This window comes from Ischnura elegans, chromosome 7, assembly GCF_921293095.1.
Source record: "Ischnura elegans chromosome 7, ioIscEleg1.1, whole genome shotgun sequence".
NCBI classification, from domain to species: domain Eukaryota; kingdom Metazoa; phylum Arthropoda; class Insecta; order Odonata; family Coenagrionidae; genus Ischnura; species Ischnura elegans.
The window spans coordinates 106,167,036-106,192,360 of NC_060252.1; the positions used below are offsets into that span (position 1 = coordinate 106,167,036).

Below are 25,325 nucleotides of genomic sequence, written 5' to 3' on the forward strand. Positions count from 1 at the left end.
TGGCCTCAGTGAGTCACTCTCAGACTTCCGCCGAGTGAACATCGTGAATCTGCTCGATGAGCAGTGTTGCCAAATCTCACGCGTTCTCCTTGAATGTGACTAAGTATGCCTTCCACCAACGGTGCCTCATTCGGCGTGGTAGCTGACAATGTCATGGGCTTCTGTGAAAGGATTATCCCCTATGCCTTCCAAAAGAGTAGGTATATTGTCTCGGCGCCGGGGCCAAAATACCTGTGGCTACCTATGATTCAAACGTTTTCAGTGACAAAGTAGGGCGGATATGTACATTTGTCAACGCCATGTTCGCTCCTCCTCCCTCTCTCGGTACTACCCCTCCCCTATCATCGAAACCATCCGAGAGTGTCCGGGCTCTCACGAAAAATCACCCGCAGACATAAAGTGAACAAACTATAGACATGCAGACTGTATTGTCCACCCTCTCCCAGGCCTCTCGCTGCTTCGCCCGGTGATCGTTCGTGCCCACAATGTGTTCTCTGTTCACGAGCACGCCATCGCGAGGGAAGTGGCCAGCAGTAGGCCAGTCTGCCACGGGTCCCACGGGTGGCCCTCTGCGGAGTTGGTCGAAGCGGACATGGGAGACTTGGCGGCCGGCTCGGCGTCGTCTCCGGCCTCGGCGTCCTCGTCCGGGAGGGAAGGGCACCGCCTCGTGATCGCCTCCACGTCCACGGATGAGATGGGCCGTCCGTTGAGGGAGAGGGGCGAGATGCAGTAGTTTCGTGCGGCGAAGTCGGATGAGTTGGCGAACGGTGAGCGGAGAAGGGTGCGGAGGCGGCAGTCGCACGGGAAGTGGTTCCCGAACACGGTGAGGGCCTCTACGCCCTCGATGCGCACGGCGCCCGGCGCCGGCGTCTCCAGCAGGTGGTTGTTGATGAATCGGATGGCGCGCACGCGGTTCGAAGGGCTCAGTGCCAGAGACTCCACCGCATCCACCTGCAATAAATGAATACACGGACGAAGTTAGAGCATTACAACCTCTCTGTCAGACCGTAGATTGAAAAATAGACTAAACCTTTTAGATAAATTCAAGAGCAGTGTCTTTTCTAACGAAGTTAGCCATATATTACGGACGCCAACATACTTAGCAAGATAAGTAAGTATAAATAAATAAATGGTTTTTTTTACTCTAAAAAATAAAAAGTACAGAATAGAATTACTTACATAAAAAGGAATAACTTTAGGTAGCCATTAAGGACAACCTGTTTTATGGCTACCCTCTTTTACATAGGGTCAAGCTGACATAGAAACATTTTAGGCACAGCATTTGAATTGAAGTAAGGACGTTCATGTATTACATGGTATTATATCAAAGAAAAATATCCTCCATACTTTGCATTCTAAACAACGAAGACTGTATAATTTGCATAATTGCGTTATTATATTTTGATTTCAGATTGTATCAGGTAATAAGTCATACACTTTTGGGCCTATAAACAAGAAACAACGTTTATATAGCTTAAGGTTAGGTCTTGGTAAAGTAATATGTGATCTTCTTAGGGTGAAGGAAGGACGGTTGTATAATAATAACCCCATATTTCCACTTCTCATGAAAAATGGACGTAAAACCTTGTAAATAAAAAGATGTCTCAAGGGAAGTAAACCTATTCTACAAAATAAAGGAAAGGAACTTTCAAGACGGCTCTTTTTTAAAATTACTCTAATAAGCCTTTTTTGCAGTACAACAATGGAACTTATAAAATTTTTATAAGCTGCACCCAAACTAAATACACCGTAGTTTACCCTGGTATCAGATCACATCATATAAATAAAATAAGAGAGATAGATTGTAGAACAGATAGATTCAGAATGTCTTTATTCCACAATCAGTAAGAGATTGTAACGGCGGCGATAGAACTCATAAATAGATTGGATGACTTGTAGTGTAGCTTACTAACCTATGTAAAACTTAATGTATGTTTCTTAATTTTATTATTATTTCTTACAGGATATGGTAGTATAATTTGTTAGTATGCGTGACGTTTTTTGGACAGTGTGGTGTGCATGTTGTAGTCCAATTGCATGCTGGTGATTGATCACCCCCTTCCAAACACCCTAGAGGTGGCTCGCAGGGTGTAATGTAGATTAGAACCAGAGGCGTATCCAGGGGGGGATGAGGGGGGTCCGGACCCCCACCCCCCGAAATACAAAAACACAGTCATTTTCTTCATAAAAGAAAACAAAATATTGAAAAATCTTGAATTAAAAAAAATATTTCTTTAACAAATGAAGTTTTTTCGGCAAAGGCAAAGTCACATTTCGAGAAACTTTCCCTCCCCTCATCTCCACTTGCTTAGGCTACACCAACTCACCCGTAGGGATAAAGTGAACAGAGTATAGTACCCTGTTTTTCAAAATTCCTCCCCCACTGGGTTTGGACCACCCCCCCCCCCCCCCCCCCCCCCGAACGAAATTCCTGGCTACTCCACTGATGGGAGCCTTTACGGGTGGTAGCTACGTGTTTAACAGTAATTGGTGGTTTTATCCGCGTCTCCACTTAATAATTTGATTGCATGGATACCAATGAACCCACGGACGCGGTGGGATGCCTGAGAGCTCTAATTCCTTCAATTGCCTTTGTGCGATACAACATTTATCGGGTTTCCCCTCGTTAATTTTGGAAACGGGTCGGTCAAAGTTCCTCATCCTCTGTCGGAGACCTCGTCAGGGATAATGAACACTCCTTCGTAGCGCGTCAATATCTGACTACGTGTGCGTATTAAGAATATTCTAGACGTTGCTTCTTCTTCAAGCAATTACTGGAAACCACATGCCAGTGATCCTTTGTGCATTATCTATGTTAAAATTTATTCTTTATCTCTATGACTTTTCTGAAACACCTTATCAATTCCAACAATAGTCAAGGAATATAGCGCCACCTTCCGACTGGGTTTTGCAGAAAATTCGGCCATCGCAAGGCACACTTCCCTCGGACACAACATTGAAATCGAGAAGCATACTATTCTCTACAGAGTATACTATTGCAAATCCAGAATTTTAAAAGAAGCCAAAGAGACGACGCATAATAAAAACAGTTTTTACAGAAATAACGAAGATGAGATTAGTGACACGTGGCTTTCATTTATTACGAGAAGAATTAACGTCCCCCAGAATGTTCGAAATCCATTCCCACTATCAGGCACACCTATATCGACTAGCAAAAAAGCTATGATTATCGATCCTGACGAGGTTTTCGGATGAGGCGAATGAACGTTCTTGCAATTGTCGCGTGGAAAACCAAAAACAATTCTGCAATACAAATAGGCAATTGGAGTTTCCTAAGAATGATAGTTCTCGTTTTTCCCACGCTGACCGTGGATGAACTGGTATCCGACCAGTTATACGGTCTGGTCCGGCTTTGCCCCGAAACCAAGGTGTTGACTCAGTTAGAGACCCGATAAACCTTCTGAATTTATTTCCCGGAAGAAAATGTGATGCTTTAATTAAAGGTACGTTCAGATGGCATTACCCTGGCATCCACATGAAATAGATGAGTATTTGGAGTCGATTTAGTATCAGAGATGTTTTCTTTCATTTGTATTGCATGTATTCTACATCTATCTACATAATACCCCGCAAGCCGCCCAAAAGGCGTGTGTCAGGGGGTATTAGGACACCAGACATATACACATAAAAAATGAGGTGCTCTAGCGAAGTTATAGGATATATATATATAGTCTAGGATACTAAGGAAGCATGACGTGGTCACAAGGTTCAACTGCGTGACCAAGATACAAAACATTGTACCTGGACCAAAAGATCGCATCCCGCTGGCAATATACGAAGGCGTGTACACAGTGCCATGCTCCTGCGGAAAATCATATGTTGGCGAAACATGCCGAGGAATGGCGACAAGGATGAAGGAGCATGTGAGAGCTACTAATAAAAAACAACTGCACTTGTTAGCCATTGCAGAGCATGTTTGGAGTGAGGCGGGCCATAACATTGAATTCTAAAAAGCGAAGATAGTGGCAAAAGAGAGTCGGTACTACCCAAGGCAAATCAGGGAAGCAATTGAAATAAAAAAAAACACAAAATATCAACAGGGGAAACGGCTACCCAATCAACAACGTTTGGAAGAGAGTTCTGACCAATCAGCGCACAGGAGGAGATCGGACAGCGCTATATAAGACGGCAAAAAATAAAAACTTCTCACCTTCGACCTGAAGACGGAAGCAGGATGGCTTCCGAAATTGTTGTCAACCATAAACGACAGACGCGGCTGGAGAACCCGAAAATTAGCAGTCATCGTGAACAACGCCGCGGAAACCTACGCACGAATTTCATCTCTCTTAATTTATCGCTTCTATCGGACCTGGAAATATAGTGGGGTTCTAATATGATGTTCTCGGTGTCGCTCTTAAAGATATCCAATCTCAATTTTTCAAGCAATCTAAGCCTAACGCGCAGCCTCCGAGTCTCGAGTATTTTTTCATATCACCGGATAATATTGTACCTGCGGTTCAGGCGACTCACTTCCTTCACTCGATCGGTCTTATTCGCTCTTGACGCATTACTCGTTTCAAAAGTAAGCGAAAATATTGAAATCTAGAGTGTGCATGGAATCGACCCATGTCAAACTTTTCCCGTATTTCCAAATTGTCTATTATCCATCAATATGAAAATATCTCCGATGTAAAATTTTTATATTTTTCAGACGTGAGCAAATGTTGACTATTGTGCACTTGAAACGAAATGTCTTCTCCATTGAACCAGAAAATTTTGAGGTCATAACTTAAGCTTCCTACAAGTACTTCCCTAAAAAGTGGAGACAAAATAATGCCGACACCTAGGCGTATCGCCTTTTCTTGCGTTGATTTTGAGCCCTTGTAATTACATTCGTGGTCACAAGGTGCTGTTTTATCTATCGGTTGGTGGAAGAAGTGCGTTGAAGAAATGGTATTTGGTATTGGCCTCTGGTATTTGAAAAAAGAAGCTGCAACTGAGTTAGATTTTGAAATATTTACATTTGTAAAATAGGCAGGTGAAAATATTTCTTTTTTTATGCATCAGTTTTACCAGGAAACTAATGTAATATTTCGTCTATTATCGGATAAGTATATTAATCACTAAGTATCGGGCTTCTAGCCGAGTAAGAAAATTTGTGGCTAACGTTTCAATGGAAACAGGATCTTCACCTTAAATAAGCCATTGAGATCAGGCTGGAGAAAATAATTTGCGACTCAAGGTATATATTGAGTAGGGAATGGAAATTCGAAAAGTAAATTAACGGATTGGTGTGTCTAGTGTTGGCTTCCCACGCGGTGGGCTCGAGTTCAAATCGCGGAAGTGGCAGACAATTTTCAGAGACTGCCCTACTTCCTACTTGACTGTTTGCATGGAGGATATTTCAAGCGCAACACTCCGTCCGTCGAATGGGACGTTAAGCCGTGGTCCTCTTGGCACCTTTCGCAGAGAGCAGGCTAATACCGACGCCGGGTATCTCTCCACCCTTGATTCCATACCCTTCCCTCATGACGCAAATGACCTCAGCTGTCGGTCGCCTCCTCCAAATACCATAGGGGAGAGTTGACTAAATCACACCGCTTCTCAAATTGCACCACCATCCAATAAACCAATGTATTAGATATATACGCAATAAAATGGCTACATTTGGAACTTCCTGTATCACCAAATACACCACACTTTAATTGTGGCCACCAGTGTAGTGGCAAATCGGGAGCGTAGGTATTATGAAAAGAAGGGTCTCTTCTGCTATTCCTTTCGTCTTTTTGCAAAGAATATTGAGAACAAATAAATGGTATTTACATATTTTTAGCTACATATCATATTTTTGAAATCTATTTTGTTTAATTTAGGGCTATTATCAGCGTGGTATGATCACTTTTTTAGGCAGTGGAAGTTATTTCATATAAAATGGCGGTCGCTCCCAAATCGCACCACGTCTCTCTATATGGTGGAATTTTCAGGTATTTTGTTGAATTTCAAATCCAAAAATGTAATATCAATTTCTTTTCGCTGATAATGCGGAAAACGAAAATGATTGCTTTTTGTAATGATTAAATAGCGTTAAATTTGTGTGAACTGACAGCGAATGAATTGCTCACGAGTTTGGCTTTCTTATGATGTGGTTTATAAAAAGTTTCGTTGAAATTGCAAAAAACGAGCTTAAATCCATTTTTTCATGTGTGGTTTTTCTGGCAGCACTAACTGCAGCTTTAAAATCTTAAAAATCCGTCAGGAACATTATCCCCAGCCTGGGACGAATATTTTTTTAAAGCGTCGTTGAAGCTCGTGTTTTAACTATGGCGTTTATCCTGGAAAGTTACATTTTTGGAAAATGCCTATGCATGCAATATGCCTCTAAATAAAGTCTTTCTTGTCATACTCGTTGAGCTGTAGTGATTTGCATTATTAAACTTTTGCTGCGAATTAATTCTGTTATCGTATCGGACACTTTTAGAGATTAATCCGCATTATAGTGTTAGCAGCCTTTCTGAAGCTAATTAGATCCCAACTTCGTCCCCTACTTTTAGCTCTATTAAGTGAAAACTTCCGCGCGAATTGATATCTCGGCCGTCGCTCGGCAACTGTTTTCATCGCACGCCATCTCTTTGACTAAAGCCAGCATCGCGATGCAAATTTATTGAAATCGCATTCATTGACTGCTCTCCGCCGCCCGCTTCTTTTTTGTCATCGATGAGCCCATACAGTTACGGTTCCCACGCTCAGATGGAGGCAAATCGCTATTGCCAATCTCACATTCTCCGCTAATGTGGGAAACTTCAGCGTCGCGAAGCTCTGTGAATTTCACATTAAATTGATGAAGATTCGTTCACCGTACGGTTTTTTCACCCATATCCGCCCAGAAAACTTTCTGCTTGCGATAATGGACACATTTAGATACATTGCTCCTTTGCTCATCTTTAGTAACCCATTGAAATATTTTGGTGATGCATGAACCTGTTTCTTCAGAATGACCAGTAGTTTTACAGCTACATTGGGTGGTAACGTGGTCAGAATCTTATGCTGTTCAATTTCTACGAGAGACCTTGATAATCTCTATAGTGTCAGGCTCAAATTTGTGGAGGTTCATTCCAACAAATTAAAATGACAAACTATGTATTTATCCAACAATTTATTCTCGCGGTACAACTAGTTTCGACGCAGCGGCGTCATCCTGTGAGAGACGTTGATAAAAAGGATGAATATTTCAGGGCAAATATATTTTTGGATGGATTTGGATGATATTAACCCTTAACCAGTGACGTGCAATTCTTGTTACTCTACTAGTGACGTGAGGTCTGGGAGACCGCAATAAAACAAAAATTCATAAATTATTGCTACGCAATTTTTATTGTTTTGTTTGATTTTTCTTTGAATGCTTAACTATTTTAAAACTTATATTAAAATTTTTACACTCCCAATACGAACCAATTTTTCATAAAAAATTGTAATTTGAAGCAGGATCAAAAAACTAATGCCAAAAACACTTGAGTTATAATTATTATATTTATGTATCAATATTTCGCCTGATTAAAAAAAAAAGCCATAAATGTTAAAGTTGGAAGGCTAAGTAGTAAGTAGCCATGAAATTTATCCCGCTTATTCCTTTTCTTGATGCATTCTTAGTAAGTGACGTGCGGTCTCACAGACCGCTAATCGAGTTCAATTGCAAATTTACAGAAATTAATAAAAGGAACGTTACATTTTAAGAGTGGGATGTCTTTGTTATGCAAAAATATGAAGCTAACGAGAATTATAGATATTTTTAAAATCTTAATTTTGAAAATATTCATAATTTTAGCGCAACGCAGCGGTCTCTCAGACCGCACGTCACCGGTCAAGGGTTAAAAATAATGTACACAATTTTTATATGCATGAAATTTACCGGCAGTAAGCGTTCATTTCTCAATTTTCATTTCGCACCTATTTCTTTGCGTCAGTGGACTAATTTCAACCGGCTTCAAAAATGAAATAATAAGTTGATTAACTTTTTGCAAGCTTCAACAACGTTGTATTGACAATTCGACAGCAGAAAGAAATGCGGATTTTCCTCAAGAGCTTCAAATTCTCAGCACGGTAGGATGTCGCCATACTGCTGCGGTGGGCGGTATTGGGTCAAGGAAAATTTTAAATTATTTTCTTCATCCTCCCATTACACAGTTCCAATTGTCTTTTCATGAGTGAAATACCTCAAGTGTGCTGCGTAAGAAGGTCTCAAAACTGTTGCTATAGCCGATTTATATTGTTGCTAATTTTTATAAATAATCATACCACATGTAATGTTTAAATTAGAACGAATATTCAATCAATACAGAAGTTATTTGGCATAGGTAATGAGTGAAAAATGTATAAATTAAGGTGAAGTATCGTGAAATTTCCTCATACTAAAACCTGATGATGGATCGTTTAGAGGAAACGCTTGGCACTCGTGAAAATAATTGAAGACGTGCGTATTTTCTTTGGCATTGTGAAAAATTGTGTATTTCTTGTAGCCTCTAAAGAAAAGTGAACAACCTTCGAAATAGCACTAAATGCGATCGCTTTTCCACACGCTGCTTTTGAAATGTCTTCTTACTAATGTTTTACATGATTTTTTTTAGTGGAGAGTCTAAAGTTCACAATGAATCACGTTTTCCTACTCGTCTTATCCATAGACAATCACGGCGCTGAAGTCGACTTAAAGCTCAAGTGTAGCTACCGCCCCACATTTAAGATTATATTTAAGTGAAGTCACTTAAGTCTGTAGTGTAGACAAGGCATAAGTAAGTCAAATTGTGGAACTGCCCCACGTGTTCCGGTGCCGTGGGAAGGCAGTCAGCTCGTAGTCGCCAGATAGAACGGTTTTACTCAATATTTCTCCTTATTATATTTTTTTACATAAATTATCTATCTGAAACATTGCCTTTTCTAGTATCTAAAAACCACCTGGTCCTTCGGAACATTATCTTCATAACTAACGCTTACATTGTCGCTCGTGTTCGTCCTAAATAAACGCACAAAAACTGTAAATATTCGGTAATTATTGTTTCCCGACACCAACACACCCAAATGGAAATTCCGTGCGTACAGTCCGGCCTCCGAGAGTTGTCCGTTGACAGCTAGAAGGGATAGGAGGCATTGTTGCCAGGTAAGAAAGGGAAACGCCCACATCACATGTACACAAAGGGTTCCGTGAAGAAAGCAGCCAGAAGGGACGACGAGCGTGAAGGATCCAAATGAAGAATCCTTCGTTTTGGCGATTCGCGGAAAGGGCTTGTTTTGGTGGTTCAGGCTTGTTTCAGTGCTTCATAGATGCATGTGACAATGTTGTATGACTAGGCGAGGGTATGAGGTGCATTTGGGGGACAGCGATTGGCTGCAAACCATGTTGGCGCAGGGTTCTCCACCCCTCCGTTTGAACTGTCATCGGACAAATCTCGCCGGCTGGACTGTAATTCCCAGCTCCATCTCATGCGTCACCTTATTTCCGACGAGGTCGAGGGATCCGACGGCGGCCAGGCCTTCGAAGGCGCCGGCCCTGAGAACGCCGAGGTCGGACTCGTGAATGGCGAGCACGGCGACGCGGGCGAGTCCCCGGAAGGTGTGCGGTCGGAGTCCGGGCGGCGAGAGATCCATGAAGGCGAGCCGCAGCAGGCCAACGGAGCGGAGGCCGTTGAAAGCGTCGGGGTCGATGGCGCGGATGCCCGCGGGCAGCAGCAGCCGCTCCACGTGCGACAGGCCGGCGAAGGCCGCGCGCTCCACCCGCTGCAGCGGATTGTGCAGCAACAGGAGCAGCCGGACGTTGGAAGTACCTGCAAAAAGCATGGGGATGTGTATTCATTAACCCATACCACTGTAATGACGAGTCTAGCTCGTCATGAACTTTCGACGCCAAAGCGCGCAATGACGAGTGTATCTCGTCATCGGATTTATTTTGAATGCTTAACAATGTTAAAACATACATATTATACATAAATAACTCATATTTTATGAAACATGATGCAGTGGATTGATTAAAATGATTTTATTTGAGTAGTCATGGCTGTGTTCTCCGTGTTTAATAATCACATTTTGTTTCACGGTTTACGTCGAACGAATTACAAAATATCGTTTCATTACCTACCATTTAGAAGAGAATCGCAGAAAAAATAAATAAAGAATAGGAGTGCGATATTCAGAAAATTATTCGAAGTGGAATGGGTTAACTCGTGATGGATTACCATCGTGAAATCAGTGCGATTTTAGGAATGCGAAATACTCCATCCTTTATATCAGGGGTCACCAAAATGCGGCTCGCGCGCCGGATCCGGCCCGCGGCGGGTTTTCATCCGGTCCGCGCACTCGTTTCAAGTAGCGCGCGATTCTCGCTCGTTTAACACTGTGAGACGCCGCATGGGGCAAGATACACTTTCCGAAACATTTCTCTAAATGCCGGGATGGTGCCACTTGTAGTCAATCAGTTTCATTTGAGTGACCGATTCCAGCAGATGATGAATTCATTGAAAGACAGCGAACGACAGAAGGTGAGTTTTTCTAATCCTTCTTTTTTACGCGACGTTCATCTAAATTGTAGGACGGCGTAGTTTTTATCTGTACTTTAAGCGTTTATTTAACTACAATGTTTGTTTAGTGTTCCTTTATATCAGGGATCTCCAAAATACGGCCCGTGGGCCGGATCCGGCCCGCGGAGGGCTTTCATCCGGCCCGCGCACTCGTTTCAAGTAACGCGCGATTCTCGCTCGTTTAACTCTGTGAGACGCCGCGCAGCTAGGAGCATTGCAGCGCTGTACAGCATGTCAAAGTCACCTTAAGCTGTTCGTAAATGATAAATACGCCACCGGATACTTCAGTAGACGTTGGTGTCGAATACCTCAGTCATCGGCAAATTTGCTATCCGGCCCGCGGGGCAATTTGGAACTTGAAATGTGGCCCTCGTGGCCTAGTAAATTGGATACCCTTGGTGTAAGGCAAACGTCGATTTTCCACGCTGCAATGTTTAAAAGTTGCATTTATTTTATCAGGGTATTACAAAAGCCAAATGATTTTTATTTGTTTTGCCAATGCAATGCAATGACTCTATCCTCATTTTTAATGATAGTATTATTAAATATGAATTGAATTTTATCTTACTTACTACCTATTTCACCGGTAAAATGAGATACATTGGCAATGGTAGTCTGCAAAATTCTCTTTAATTCGCCTTGACAAGACTGTTTGCTAGAGCAATTTGTAGACTATGTGAAAGAAGAAGTTCATATCAGGTGGGAGATATTCCAAATACATTAACCTCAAAAGTTTTGCGTCATCACAATGTTGTACTTTTATAAAATTGAGAGTGAAACAAGTGGAAGGGGGCGGAAATAGCCCAAAGTACTGCATTTCACCCCCATGTTTTGGCAGGGGGGGGGTGAGGTTTTGCGGCGTTTTTTTGAGGCTTAATCCTTAACCGGTGACGTGCGGTCTGAGAGACCGCTGCCGTTTATAAAATACCGTTTATAAAATTATGAATATTTTCAAAATTGCTATTTCCAATTATCAATAATCCTCGTGAGCGTCTTAACTTTTTATAATAAGGACATAGCACTCTTAAAATCTAACGTTCTTATTATTTATTTCTGAAAATGTGCGACTGAATTTGAGTAACGGTCTGTGAGACCTCACGTAACTAAATTGGAAAAACCACTGAACGTAATGCTATTGGAAATGAATCAAAAAGTTGTTAAAAACAACTGCTAGTTATTTAAAAAAATAATAATTACATAATAAATTTGTAAGGAAGCATTTTTAGTTGCATAACGTGGATATTTAAGTACTTAATTTAAAAAAGTACGATAACAACAACAAATCAAGTGTTTTTCAGATAAGTTTTTTGATACTGTTTCAAATAACAATTTTCACTGAAAAATTTGTTTGTATTGGGAATGTATAACATTAAATATAAGTTTTATAATAGTTGAGAAGTCAAAGAAACATTAAACTAAGTAATAAAAATGACTTTGCAACGTATTGTGAATTTTTGTTTTATTGCGGTCTCCCTGACCGCACGTTACTGGTAGTGTAACGAGAATTGCATGTCACTGGTTAAGGGTTATTGTATTATATTTTGACTGACCAGCGAAGGCATATCCCTCGATGCGCGCTATCCTGTTGTGGGCCAGCATGATGCGGGACACGTTCTGCAGTCCGGCGAACGCGAACTGCGAGAGCACGGCCAGGGGTGCGTTCATGATGGTGAGGTCGCGGAGGCGCGGGAGTCCGCGGAAGGCGAACGGTCGGATGGCGGAGATGTTGTTGCCGTCTAGAGAGAGGCGCTGGAGGGCGCGGAGTCCGCTGAACGCGTCGCTTTTGATGAGCGGGATGTCGTTCTTGGCGAGGGACAAGTGCTCAACGGTTGGGGGCAGCGTCTTCAGCGGAACCTCCGTCAGGCCGCCCGTGTTGCACAGCACCTGCGGACGGAAAGAACAACAGTCTCATCATCGATGGCATTCCTCTCATCAGATTCCGAGGCTCATTTGGTTGTACTCCATGTTTTCAGGGAAGAGATAGTTGGTAGGGTTTCCCACTTCCATCCAACAGTGTTTTTCACGTGACACCATCACGTGGACTACCTTTCGTCTGGCTCCTACCCTTCGACCTATCTGGCATGGGTGGCCCTACCGGGAATAATTTAGAATTAATCCCGCCAGTGCAGCTCTAGGGGTCATAGTAACGCGCAAGCCTTTCCACCGCCTTTAAATTTTTGCAGTAACCGCCGTGAACTGGATTCTAGGGAACAGTTAGAAATTTTAAACATTATTGAAATTCAAGACAGTAGTCTTATAAATGAATATCTCTACCCATCCTTTTCCCCTACTCTGGCGTCCGTTTTAAAATTCATCAAGTAACTAGGTAACAATAAGGTAAACAAATCATAATTAGCGCCTGATGATGATGATTATTCATTGAAACTCGGGTCGCGCTCTTATATACAAAAAAGTGGTATAAGTAATTGTGTACATTCAGGAAAAACTTTTAATGGAATACCACAAGGATAACCAAGAATTAGTGAATTTTGTTTCCTTTCCACCGTGAAAAGGTTGTAGAGAGATATCATATAGAAAAATGGAATAGTACAGGTCTCTCTACTTTTCGAACTGCATCACAAACTTTTTTTTTTGAAAAAAAGGATGATTTGTAATCTAATAATGCATGAATTGACTTCATTATGTCACAAATATAACGAGAACAGAGCTAAATGTCATTTTTCTCTAAAACGTAATGGTTTCAATTAGAACCCTGTGAGGCGAGTGCGGTCATGTGGCGTGCCAGCACAAGTGCTAAAAATATATTTGAATAAATTCATAAGTTTATTAAATAAATAAGTTTTTCTGGATATCACATAATTATTTTAAAAATCATCGAGTAACTAGGTAACAATAATAAGATTAATCATAATTTGCGCCGGAAGATGATGATCATTCATTGAAACCCGGGTCGCGGTCTGTAAAAGATAAGTGGTAAAAGTAATTGTGTGATATCCGGGAAAACTTATAATGGAATACAACAAAGTAAATCAAGAGTTAGTGAATTTTATCAAATAAATGCCATTCCTAATGGACGCCAACCAAATCATGAGCAAATTATTGATGGCAGCGGACTTACTTGTTGAAAATCCTTTATCGTAGGAGTTGAAGCGATGAAAACGTGGCTTTTTCCACGTGGTGATTTATTTTGTCCGACCATGGTTTGGTTTTACAGCATAACATTCCCAAGGAAAACCTTTTCTACGAAAAGTAACGATACCATTGGTCGGACGATATAAATGACCTAATGCAAAAAGCCAAGTTTTTATTCCTTCGACTTTTATTACGGTAGAAGGCTTTCAGGGTGAGACCCCTCGTCTCATCCTCCCTAACATTATAAATTTAAAAACAAATCGTAAATTGTTTATTGGCATCATGCGCACCTTCTGTAAAAATTGTATTTACGTGCGAGAAGTAAAGCTCTCCTTGAGACATTTTGTCTTCTGCCAGATCGGCTTTCCCCACCGACCACTGTGTGCTACTGCACGGCCTATTTAAACTATCACCTTACTCTCCATTTCTTTGATTTCTCAATATTTTTAGCATCTCAATTTTTCTCTGTAACAGTTATCCATCTACATAAATTCCGTAACCTGTGTAAAATTTGCAAATGCAACTCATTAAGATCAATGATGAACAGTGATGAGTCGTTCATCGTCGATTCGTTCACGATGGCCAAATTAAATAATGACTCATGATTCAATTTTCTTCCAGCAAAGTGGTCTTCAGTCTAAAATTATTCCAAATTACGGTTTTACATTTAAGCTATCAGTCATCAATAAGATTGACTTTGGAGTTTATTCAGATTAGCGATATGTTCTAGATCCATGTCAATTGCAAATCAGATTAAGGGCAAATCATATTTGCGATAATGCGAAGTGATTTAATCTCTTCATGAAACAGGTCTTTAACTGAGTTAATGTGTAATCATCCTCTTTAAAAGTATACTGACGTGAGTTTCCTGAATCGGATCTTGTTATTTAAAGGGTTCCAGCGTGGATAATATTCCATTGCTCGGTGGAACTACAGAATAGTGAAGGAGGCATTGTCAGAACATGTTAATTTTTCGAATAAATCTACCTCATTGTTAGTTATCTTTTTTTTGCAGGTGAAGGTGATTTACTCACTGCGAAAATACTTCCATCAAAATTGAATGCGAAGTATCATGTTCGTATTTTTTTACTACAAAGTAAACAACTTGCGAACCAAAGTATTGCTAAACACAATGGCGTAACTATGGGGGGTGTGGGGATAGATTCCCCCAAAGACTATTTTTAAGTAGGACTAATAGCTGAAATCAATCGAGTACAGCGCAGGGCGGCCAGATTTGTGGTCGGTTGTTACGGCAAAAAGTTCAGCGTTTCCACTATGTTATACGAGTTAGGATGGGAATCTTTACAGGAGCGTAGATCGAAGCATAGGCTTAACTTACTTAGGAAATTCGAAGAAGATATTTTCTCAGGCGACGTGAAACATATCCTTCGTTTACCATCGTACTATAGTAGACGTGATCATGAGAATAAAATAAAAGAAATAGACTGCAAAACAGAGAGATTTAAAATGTCATTCTTCCCACGTACTATTAAGGATAGCAACGTTGTCTCAATTGATAGGATTAATGGCGTCGCTCGCTAGGATCACTCATTGCATTTTTTTTTCATAGTTCTAACCTTGCATGTATTTGCTCTAAGGAATTACTACCAATTAGCTAGTTTTTTTAAAGAATAAGCATGTATATTTTGATAGTATGCGTAATATTTCTATGACCGTGCGGTGTGCATGTGTCGGTCCTTTTACATGCTGCATGTTGGTGGCTTGTCACCCCCTGCCAAACACCCTAGAGGTTGCTTGCAGGGTACTATGTAGATGTAGGTGTAGAAGACTAAAAGAAAAAAAATTATTAAAAATTAATGTCTAGTTTTGACACATAGTAACTGCATTCTGCTTAAAGTTATATTTTAAGTGCCAAAATTATGTAAAATGTATTTCCAGGCATGTTTTTTTTCCCCCGGACCACCCGTTACTCGGGGGGGGGGGGGGGGGGGGGTTCGCCCCTCCAGGCCGCCCAACGCATATTCCTAGCTACGCCACTGGCTATACACCACTCAATGGAAGGACGTTTTGTAGTGCATTTGCCTTCATGGATGTCTAATTGTCGCGTTTATATGAGTAATCTCATTTTATTGGATTCTGCTGTTAGCAAGGGCCGGGCGTACCCAGGATCATAAATAGTGAGGGGGGGGGGGGGGCAAGCCATGGTTTAGGGGGGGACAAGACAAGTTGTGACATTTTAGCATGGTAAAGGTGAATGAAACCAACATTTTTAGAAAATTATAACACCGCTCTATTAGTTTATGAGATTATTTCCTTGAAAAAATAGTTTTATTTTAGTTACATATCTTTTACTAATACATATCATTTTTCGTGGGTTTAAAGGAAATTTGTTGAATACTTTCGTTTCAATTCAGTACTGATTTTGCTGAAAGATTTGCCTCTAGAGAGGGGGGGAAGGCGTCCCCCCTGCCCCTCGCTGGGTCCGCCCATGGGTGTTAGCGTTCTTTATTTTTCTGATTCTTTTGCGGATTCATGTGTCACGTCAGTCAAAATTGAGAATAAGTTCGCCCAAGGGAGTTGAATCATAAAGATCAAATCTTTCAATCAACGAATTTCTCCATCTCTAAGGAAATGTGCGAGAGATTATTTCGAAAATTTTCATTGCAAGACTAGAGTTATTATTTATTTTCAGCAGACTCGTCGTAAACCCTGACTATGGGAGAATTGACTATTCTCACGTGCGATCTTTTTCCAAATGCGCTCGTGTTTATGCTGTAAATATTCGAAAGTATGATGATGTACATTTTATGTTAAAAATTGAAATTTAATTATTTAATTTTGTTAATTTACATTTCCTATTTAACCGATGATACTGCTTGTGGCAGATAAATTTCTTACTTTTATTCAAGGCTCACAAGGATGTAAAATTGCTCACTCCAAAGAAATGAATAAGGTATGGTGAAATCAGGAGAGTGAGGCAATAACTAAGAATTTGGCGATGATCGGTTCTTTTCCGCCAATATTCGGGGTCAGAATTCGTGAAGGGTCGACGGTGCCATCTCCTGGTGATAAAAGGAACTTGGTGATCGGAAGCTATCTCTAGGTGTCTCCCTTGAATTCAAGTGATGTTAGCAGTCGGGTATGTAGCACGTGTTGTGGAATTGTCTCCATGTAATAGGCAGGGACGAATTGTAGTCGAGGTTTGGATGAGAGAAGGCTTTCTTCCGTTCGTCTGGTCTTGATTTGTTTAGATTTCCTGAAGCACTAGTTGCCATCGATTTGCGTGCCACCTTGACATTTTATGGATAATAGAGTAGACCGTAGACAATGTGAGGCAAAATGCTATGAAACATTTTAATGTGAAAAAAACTCAAAAGACTAATTAAACTAACTCTACTACTTGTCTCGACGCTTTTTGAGTAATCTCAAGGTCCTGTATAATGACTGTAAGTAGTTGCTGTACGCATTCTTCTGATAGTATCTGAATATGACGCAACGAGTGTCGACACTATTGTTATTGTCCCTTTAAATCAACTTAATTTATCACCAATAACTTAAGTTGGGGATGTGTACGATTATCTTTTCCACTGTTTCAGAGTACACCGTAGCCAGTAAATACCTTATACTCTATCACAGATATGATATTTTAACCTCAGAGGGTATACCAATGTAAACATTTTGTAGTTTTTTGGTAATATTAGTTCTTTTTCATTCAGCAAAAAATGAAACGATGATGTTACCCGGTTGATATGTTACTGATCTTAATAAACCAAGTGCGGACATTCCGCAGAGAATTCCGGTCAAGGAAAATGATTTTCCTCTGTGGAATCTTCACACCTTGTCTCATCTGAATTTGATTCCGTAAAAGTTAGTACTATTCTTCGGTTATTTCGTGCAAAATTAACAAACAGAGACCATTATCATCGACTCATGGTGTATCTGAGTATGAAAAATCTTAAAGTGAGCTCATAATGTGAAGCCCCTTTACATCTCTCATCGTGTCGTCATCGCTGTGTCCTCGCTTTGTTTTATCTCGAGGTTATTATATCAGCGAATGAGCCATTTTACGTCAAAAGGGGAAGCCTTAGTCCTGCTCCTTCCAATTGCGACTCAATTTGTCACTCACGCTTCATGTTTGTTGAGTAACTGTATATGAAAAAAAACTGTTTAGTAAAATATCGATTATTTCCAGAGGTACGGCCTGACGTCTTTCAGTTTGGCAGTGGTGTTCAGGCAATAAATCATGAAATACCTCTAGTGAAATTGCTTTATGAATAACTCAAGTGAAATTGCTTAATGAATAACTCATGTGAAATTCTTACTTTTAGCATACTTGTCAACTAAGGTAAACAGATCGTTCTTACCTTAGGAAGCCAGCATATCTTGGAATTGCAGACGCTTACAGAAATCATTATATTTTCTGGAAAACTCTATACCAAAGTTTTTATGCATCTTTTATATTTAGGCCACAGTAAATTCCCACTATAGCGTAAGTAAACGTTCACCAAAAAAATGTAACATATTCTTCACAAGCTTTTCATTTTTCAGTCCAAAAAGAAACTCTAAACGACTACCGCCGCGGCGCGCCGTTACCCTGGATTACCGGGGTCCTCCCAATGTTGCGTGAACGCAACAATTCCCTAATTCTTAAATAGTTTGAAAACCACTCAGTAAAATTCACCCAATTTGTTGCAATGACCTAGAATACAAGTGCATCATTGTGTTTGCAGAGAGGTATAATCATCGAGTGCCTCAAATTTTACATAATATGTAAACTTAGAAGATAACCTGAAATAACGACTTACCTATAAATGAAAAGGTCATTGTAAAAACAAAAGTTATTAAATTTCTTCCATTGAAAAATTCATATCATTTTAAAAAGCATTGAATTACCTATTTTCAAAATAGTAACTACTCATCAACAAAAAATACGGAGAAAAAAAATCGCAAAGTTTGCGCTGCGTTCACGCAACATTGGGAAGAAATGGGTTAAGGCGTATATGAGGTCCTCATAAGACTTTTTGTCGTATTTCGTCTCGTTCACCACAAACATTTGTATTATGAGTGAGTGAGTGGTCGTAACTGGGCTTTATAGTATATAGATTATTAAGAGATGTTTCCCTGAGCTCTGTGCCTCATACATGTATTAGTCATCTCAGACGATGTAAAACTCCTATCTACTCATATGGAAACTAGGTCCCTGTGACGTGAAAGGAAGTGGCATCGCATGGGCGCCAGTCTGACCTTTTTCAAATGCGGTTAAAATTGCCATTCGTCTAAACTAAGATTTCTAAAACCAAATAATTTTTATATTATGAATACACTAATGGTGGGTAACGAATCGCAATCAATGCCTTCCGTTTTCTTTGATGAAGGAAATTACCCTATTACCCTTCTTGTGCATCACATCACGTGAGAGTATTCCATAATATATATTCAAAAGAGAGAAATCATGTAATACCTCAAGTGAAATTTAAGGCGTGGATGAGAGCATAGAGCCGTTGCACGAAACTTTTCAAAGCCACACTGTCGATGTCTCCCTGGGAATCGTGGCGTTTGCCCTTAATCTGAATCCGGCGAGATTCTTCCGATTAAGTCCTCGATGGGAAATGCGTGTCGGCAGTCAGGATCAGAAATACATCCGGGGATAAAGCGAGCCGGGAAAACGTGATGGCATTTCCATTATTCCAATTGACGATGAGGGCGGGCGCCGGGGGTGTGGGAGTGGGTGGGGGTGGAGTCGTGACTCAATGCGAACCCAACGAGGGTGGGAAAATGAACGGACTCTGCCTGTCCAGTGGTGATTCGCCAAAAAAGCATTCCTTTCCTATTATTTCAAATTCTTATCTATGCATGCATTAACCCTTTGAGCGCCAACCGATTTTCTAGGTACTAGATGAGATACGGAGGAGACAGAAGGTATGGATGTAGCGAGTACTTAGCGGGGAGGGGATGCTGAAAATGGTGTTAGAGGGTAGAATGTTAGGGAAACGAGGGAGGGGAAGGAAAAGAGTAGGATTTTTAGGTAGATTGAAAGAGAGTAGGCCTTACAGTGAATTAAAGAAGGCAGTGCTGGAAGGAAAGGGAGGCTTCCAGATCACTTCTTGAATAATCCATGGAAACCTACCTTAATCGGTAGAATACTATAATAATAATTCCAAAAGTGCCGAGGTATATTTGCTGATTTTGCAGTAGGTTAGGGAAAAGAATTAGGTCTCAAAAACAAGTGAAGGTATATGTTCAAAAACTTTAGTAAATCTCTCTGATATGTGGTTTCACCTTTTTATTATATTATTTGGCGAATTTTTGGTAATATGAGTTAATTTTTATAATTTGAGTAAAATTGTTAATGTTAAAATAAAATTAATATTGATGATTAGTTAAATATCAGCATCTAAGAGTGACATTGCTTCAGGAGCGCCATAGCGATCCTGGCATTTTTCGCGAGAGATAAGAGGGGTGCGATGGCGCTCCCCGGCAGTCTAAGGGTTAAGTATTGTAGCTTCTTAGAGAGTCAGTCTGTATCAATTTTATATATTTCTCCACTCGAACTTTGAGCTAGAGAGATCAACAGATCAATCAGGATCAACAGCTTCAATTCACCATGGGGTCGAGGTTTCACGAAGGAGTTGATAATTCGTAATTTTTCTACATTTCAGATTAATTAAATTTCAGTGGATTGAAGGGAATTTGGAATTTTCTCGGAGGATTGTTACGTGCACGATAAGTTCATATATTTCAAGTGAGCTAGTTAGAAATCAGTGTGACACGATAGCGATTTGGTATGATTAATGTGGATTATCTGTCTTCAATATTTTTTGTGGTTGTAGATTGTGTCAGTTATTAGCGCAGAGGAAAATGCGAAAAGCGTGTTTGTTTTACAGTGAAGGACACAATTATTTGAGCCATTTATTTTCTCTATCACGTGAATAGTCAGTGGTAAAAACATCGAGTTTTGGCTGAATAAGACGACAAGTGAACACTATGACAGAATCTGCTTTTCGTCGCGGAAGCCTTCGTTAGAAGGAAATATAACGTTTTTCCTCGTGACAAGTGCGTGCGTATGTTTACGGGACTGGGGAGGAGAGGAAATAGGGAAGTGAGAGATGAGTCTGGAGTCGGGCAGGACCGAATGTTTCATGAGAAGGGTGACGGGGAGCTCGATTGAGAGGAGAATGCTAATCGAGTAATTTCACTGATTTTGAAAAGGATCAACAGCTTCAATTCACCATGGGGTCGAGGTTTCACGAAGGAGTTGATAATTCGTAATTTTTCTACATTTCAGATTAATTAAATTTCAGTGGATTGAAGGGAATTTGGAATTTTCTCGGAGGATTGTTACGTGCACGATAAGTTCATATATTTCAAGTGAGCTAGTTAGAAATCAGTGTGACACGATAGCGATTTGGTATGATTAATGTGGATTATCTGTCTTCAATATTTTTTGTGGTTGTAGATTGTGTCAGTTATTAGCGCAGAGGAAAATGCGAAAAGCGTGTTTGTTTTACAGTGAAGGACACAATTATTTGAGCCATTTATTTTCTCTATCACGTGAATAGTCAGTGGTAAAAACATCGAGTTTTGGCTGAATAAGACGACAAGTGAACACTATGACAGAATCTGCTTTTCGTCGCGGAAGCCTTCGTTAGAAGGAAATATAACGTTTTTCCTCGTGACAAGTGCGTGCGTATGTTTACGGGACTGGGGAGGAGAGGAAATAGGGAAGTGAGAGATGAGTCTGGAGTCGGGCAGGACCGAATGTTTCATGAGAAGGGTGACGGGGAGCTCGATTGAGAGGAGAATGCTAATCGAGTAATTTCACTGATTTTGAAAAGGATCAACAGCTTCAATTCACCATGGGGTCGAGGTTTCACGAAGGAGTTGATAATTCGTAATTTTTCTACATTTCAGATTAATTAAATTTCAGTGGATTGAAGGGAATTTGGAATTTTCTCGGAGGATTGTTACGTGCACGATAAGTTCATATATTTCAAGTGAGCTAGTTAGAAATCAGTGTGACACGATAGCGATTTGGTTCATTTTTAACCTCAAGAGAAGTAATCTTTCATTGTATGAAGAAAATTTTGATATTTCCGTTGAATTAATTGCTCTGGGATGAATTGAAATTTACTGGAGAACACCAGAACAAACATAATGGTATAATATATGTGCAGGAAAATATGTATGAGTGTAGTAAATTTTGCATTTTATAATGCTTTTAGTGCTATCAACAATTTATTGGCTTTATCGTCTTCTTGATCACACCAGAAATACGGGCGTTTTTTTATTGTCTTTCTACGATGATTTTTAAGAATTTTGTCCAATCTGCGATAAAAGTCCCCTTCTGACTTATGACGACAAAGCCAATAAATTGTTGATAGTATTACAAGAATTGTAAAATGCAAAATGTACTACACGTGGCCCAGATCGGTGGGGTCCCTCCCGGTGTTTTGGGTCCGTCCCTCGCGAGCTCGGGTCCTCGGGAAAGGGTCGGATTAGGCTCGGAGTCGAGGGTGAACCCTCATTAGAGCGACTGACCATGGTGCTAGGATCGTAGCAATCACTGTTTTCTTCACTATCGCCTTGCTTAGCCAATGGCTCTTGATCATCATATATATTACCCAAAGAATCTGGAGGACAGGGTATTGGTAATTGAGGTCTATAAGGTGGGCCAAAGTAGGCGAAATATAATTTTTCAACAAAACCGGAAACATTTATTTGTTAATTTTTAACGGTATAGTTACCACAAATGCAGCCGAGGTAATATGTCGAGTTTATACATCCTCTGGTAGCCATTGTCCAATTTCCGTAAAAGCAACTTTACAACGCAAGAAAACAGTCACTACTTTAAGCACTAGTAACAGCAGCACATTAACAGCACTGATTGTGAGTGAAGAAGTGCTGTAACTGAAGGACAGTAGTAGAGGCTCACTGGTTTGTGATGGCGGGGGAAGGGGCAGCGCCACAGACAGGCACTGACATGAAAGAGTCAGCAAGTGGATGTGGGAGGGGGAACGGCAAGGACAAGTGCTGACATGAACATACTGCTGGTTTCTCCTAATTACTCTCTATTTTACGTACATCTAGAATAAAAACGGCTAAATAACAGTTTATAAAGATCCTAAAAACCGAAACTCCACCTTATTATAGTACTGAAATATATATGAAATATCGAAAAAAGCTAAAAAAAATAGACAAGCAGTTTGTAAAATAACTGTGCGTGATGGAATTTTTTCACTATATTTTCCGAAATTAGCGTTGAAAACAATATAAAAATCACTCATTAACTTTGGAACAATTTTTTTTGTCGCAGACCTGTGCCATCGGAAGTCCCCACAGGAGTGACATTAGCCGAAAATATTTGGCTTTCAAGTAAAGGCAGGACGACCATTCTAGGCGACCATTGAAATGAATGAAACTCAAAAACCATTGAGGACAATGCACTCGCCTGTGTGTGCGATAGACAGATGCATTCCGGCGGGCATGGTGTGACGACGGTGGACGAAGCGGCGACGCTGACCTCGCCCAGGGATCGCCCCCACGCGACCGCCAGCAGCAGGCTCAGCAGCAATAGCAGCAGCAGAGAGTGTGGGGGCCGTTGGTGGCCCCCGTAGTCCAGGGGCCACATGGCCCCCGCCCTCTGCGGGGGACGGGCTTCTTCTTCCTCAGTCCTCCCTCACGCCCACTGAACTGCGAAATACAAAGACAATGTCTATGAGCTACACTTCTAATAAGAGGCGATACCAGGATATGTATACATGGTACATCTACATCTACATAATACCCTGCGAGCCACCTCTAGGGTGTTTGGCAGGGGGTGATGAATCACCAGCATGCAATTGGACTCCCACATGCACACCACACAGTCCAAAAAACATCACGTATACTAACAAATTACTCTACTATATGCTGTTAGAAATAATAATAAAATTAAGAAGCATGCTTTAAGTTTTATATAGGTTAGTAGGTTGCACTACAAGTCATGCAATATATTTATGAGTTCTATCGCTGCCGTTATAATCTCTTATTGATCGTGGAAAAAAAGACATTCTAAATCTATCTGTTCTACAATCTATCTTATTTTATTTATATGATCTGATTTTCCGTAGTATGTTGGCGTCCGTAAGATATGGTTAAATTGGTTAGAAAAGACAGTGCTCTTGAATTTATCTAAAATGTTTAGTGTACTTTTCAATCTACGGTCCAACAGAGATTCCCATCCGAGTTTATCTAAGAGGTCAGTTACACTAACAAGACTATCGTAACAACCTTTCGCATACCTGGCAGCTCGCCCGTAAATAATAATAATTTATTTTGTCCAAGGGTCTACAAGAAGATATAAGAGACGTCAAAAAAAAAACAGGGGAGAAGGAGATTCATACAATATGGAGATTAGAAACATATAGTTGATGTTATGTACAAGTATGTATTTTCACATATAATATATTTTCAAAACATGAAAATGAATCAGTAGATTGTGGAGTCTGTCAGGTATTCCGTAACAGAACAATAATTCTTTTCAAGCAGGAATGCCTTTGACTTCCTTTTAAAAGATACCAATGACTCACACTGATTTTCACATGGTGCAGTAGCCCTTTGATAATAAATAATAGCCCGTTTTGGCAATAAACAGTGATAAATATAGCATTAAAGGTTATATTGACGAATTTTAAAGTTTATCTAAAGAATTTTATGGTTTTACGATGAGTAAGAATGATCAACAAATGTTGAGCGTATGCAACCCGCGTGTCACCAAAAATGTCTGCCTGGGGTGGGGCGCGCTCACTCTTGTGGTCGTATCTCGGGAACCACAGGTCACAATTGGAAAATAATTTAGGAGCAGCATTCCAAATTTCCAGTGTATCATTGGTTACCATAGAAAATCAGTTAAAAAATACCCGCGCCTTCTTATCGCCATTCATATCCGAAAAACAGCCGAAAATACCAAAATTTATCAACTCTGAGTGCGATGCGGCACGTTTTCCTGTCATCCAATTGCAATAATATCTTACAGGATATGTATTTCCACACCATTTTGCATAAAATGAGGGGGCGTGCAGAAATAAATTCGAAAAATCGAAAAATAAGGACCACCCTAATGTATATATTTCATGCCCATTGTAAATGTGCTCACAAATATTGCTAAGCCGGCCTAGGTTTCGGCATCCAGTGCCATTATCCAAACTAAAATTAGGTTAAGTAAATTCAGTTATAAATTAAGTTAATTAAATTAACTTTAAGTTAAGTTTTTGATAGATGATTGACATTTTCAATTTTTTACCTTTATAGTGGTATTATGAGCCGAGTCTTTGGTTAAAAATCTCACTTATTGCCCATTCACATTTAATGCATATAAATTTATACTCCACTCATGTGAAAATTTAGGATATTTTCATCAAAGTGGGAAGCAGTTAAGATTTTCAAAAGCTGGCCGTAATGCGACGAGAATGAAATATGATTGAAAAACAGTATTAGAGCATTAGGCACCAAGTTGACTTTTGAGCTGTGGGTGCATAGTGTTTGGTGTGGTGTATTCATGTGATTGTGCGGGTGAACTTGGCAGACGGGGCTTCAGGAAGACGCGGTTAAAGTGACAGAAGAATGTGTGTCGGTTAGTGTGGACTGAGAGGGATTTTTGCGGCACATAACGAGAGGGTTGCTCCCTCCAAACGAAACAGCTCCCCCTAAGCAGAGAAACACGACGGCTGGAATGCGAGTCCGGCGAGTTGAGAAGCAAAAATAAAGAGA

At 40.4% G+C, this 25,325-nt stretch overlaps 1 protein-coding gene across 1 annotated transcript; it reads right to left on the reverse strand.

Moving 5' to 3' along the window:
* Window positions 1–340: 340 nt before the first annotated feature.
* On the reverse strand, window positions 341–23,243 carry LOC124162843 (leucine-rich repeat-containing protein 15). The gene is made up of 4 exons (XM_046539517.1): window positions 23,026–23,243; window positions 12,074–12,407; window positions 9,442–9,773; window positions 341–951 (listed from the first exon to the last, which is right to left on the reverse strand). The coding sequence occupies exons 1-4, from the start codon at window positions 23,203–23,205 to the stop codon at window positions 499–501; spliced, it is 1,299 nt and encodes a 432-aa protein (XP_046395473.1). The 5' UTR covers window positions 23,206–23,243; the 3' UTR covers window positions 341–498.
* Between the last annotated feature and the right edge of the window lie 2,082 nt (window positions 23,244–25,325).

Bases quoted from the DNA above. Each gene is read 5' to 3' on its own strand.
- LOC124162843 (XM_046539517.1), bottom strand. From the start codon at position 23,205: ATGTGGCCCCTGGACTACGGGGGCCACCAACGGCCCCCACACTCTCTG. The intron at 12,408-23,025 runs GCGAGTGCATTG...TTCCGTCCGCAG, and splicing joins TCTGTCTATCGCACACACAG to GTGCTGTGCAACACGGGCGG. The intron at 952-9,441 runs GTGACGCATGAG...CATTTATTGCAG, and splicing joins TCGACCTCGTCGGAAATAAG to GTGGATGCGGTGGAGTCTCT.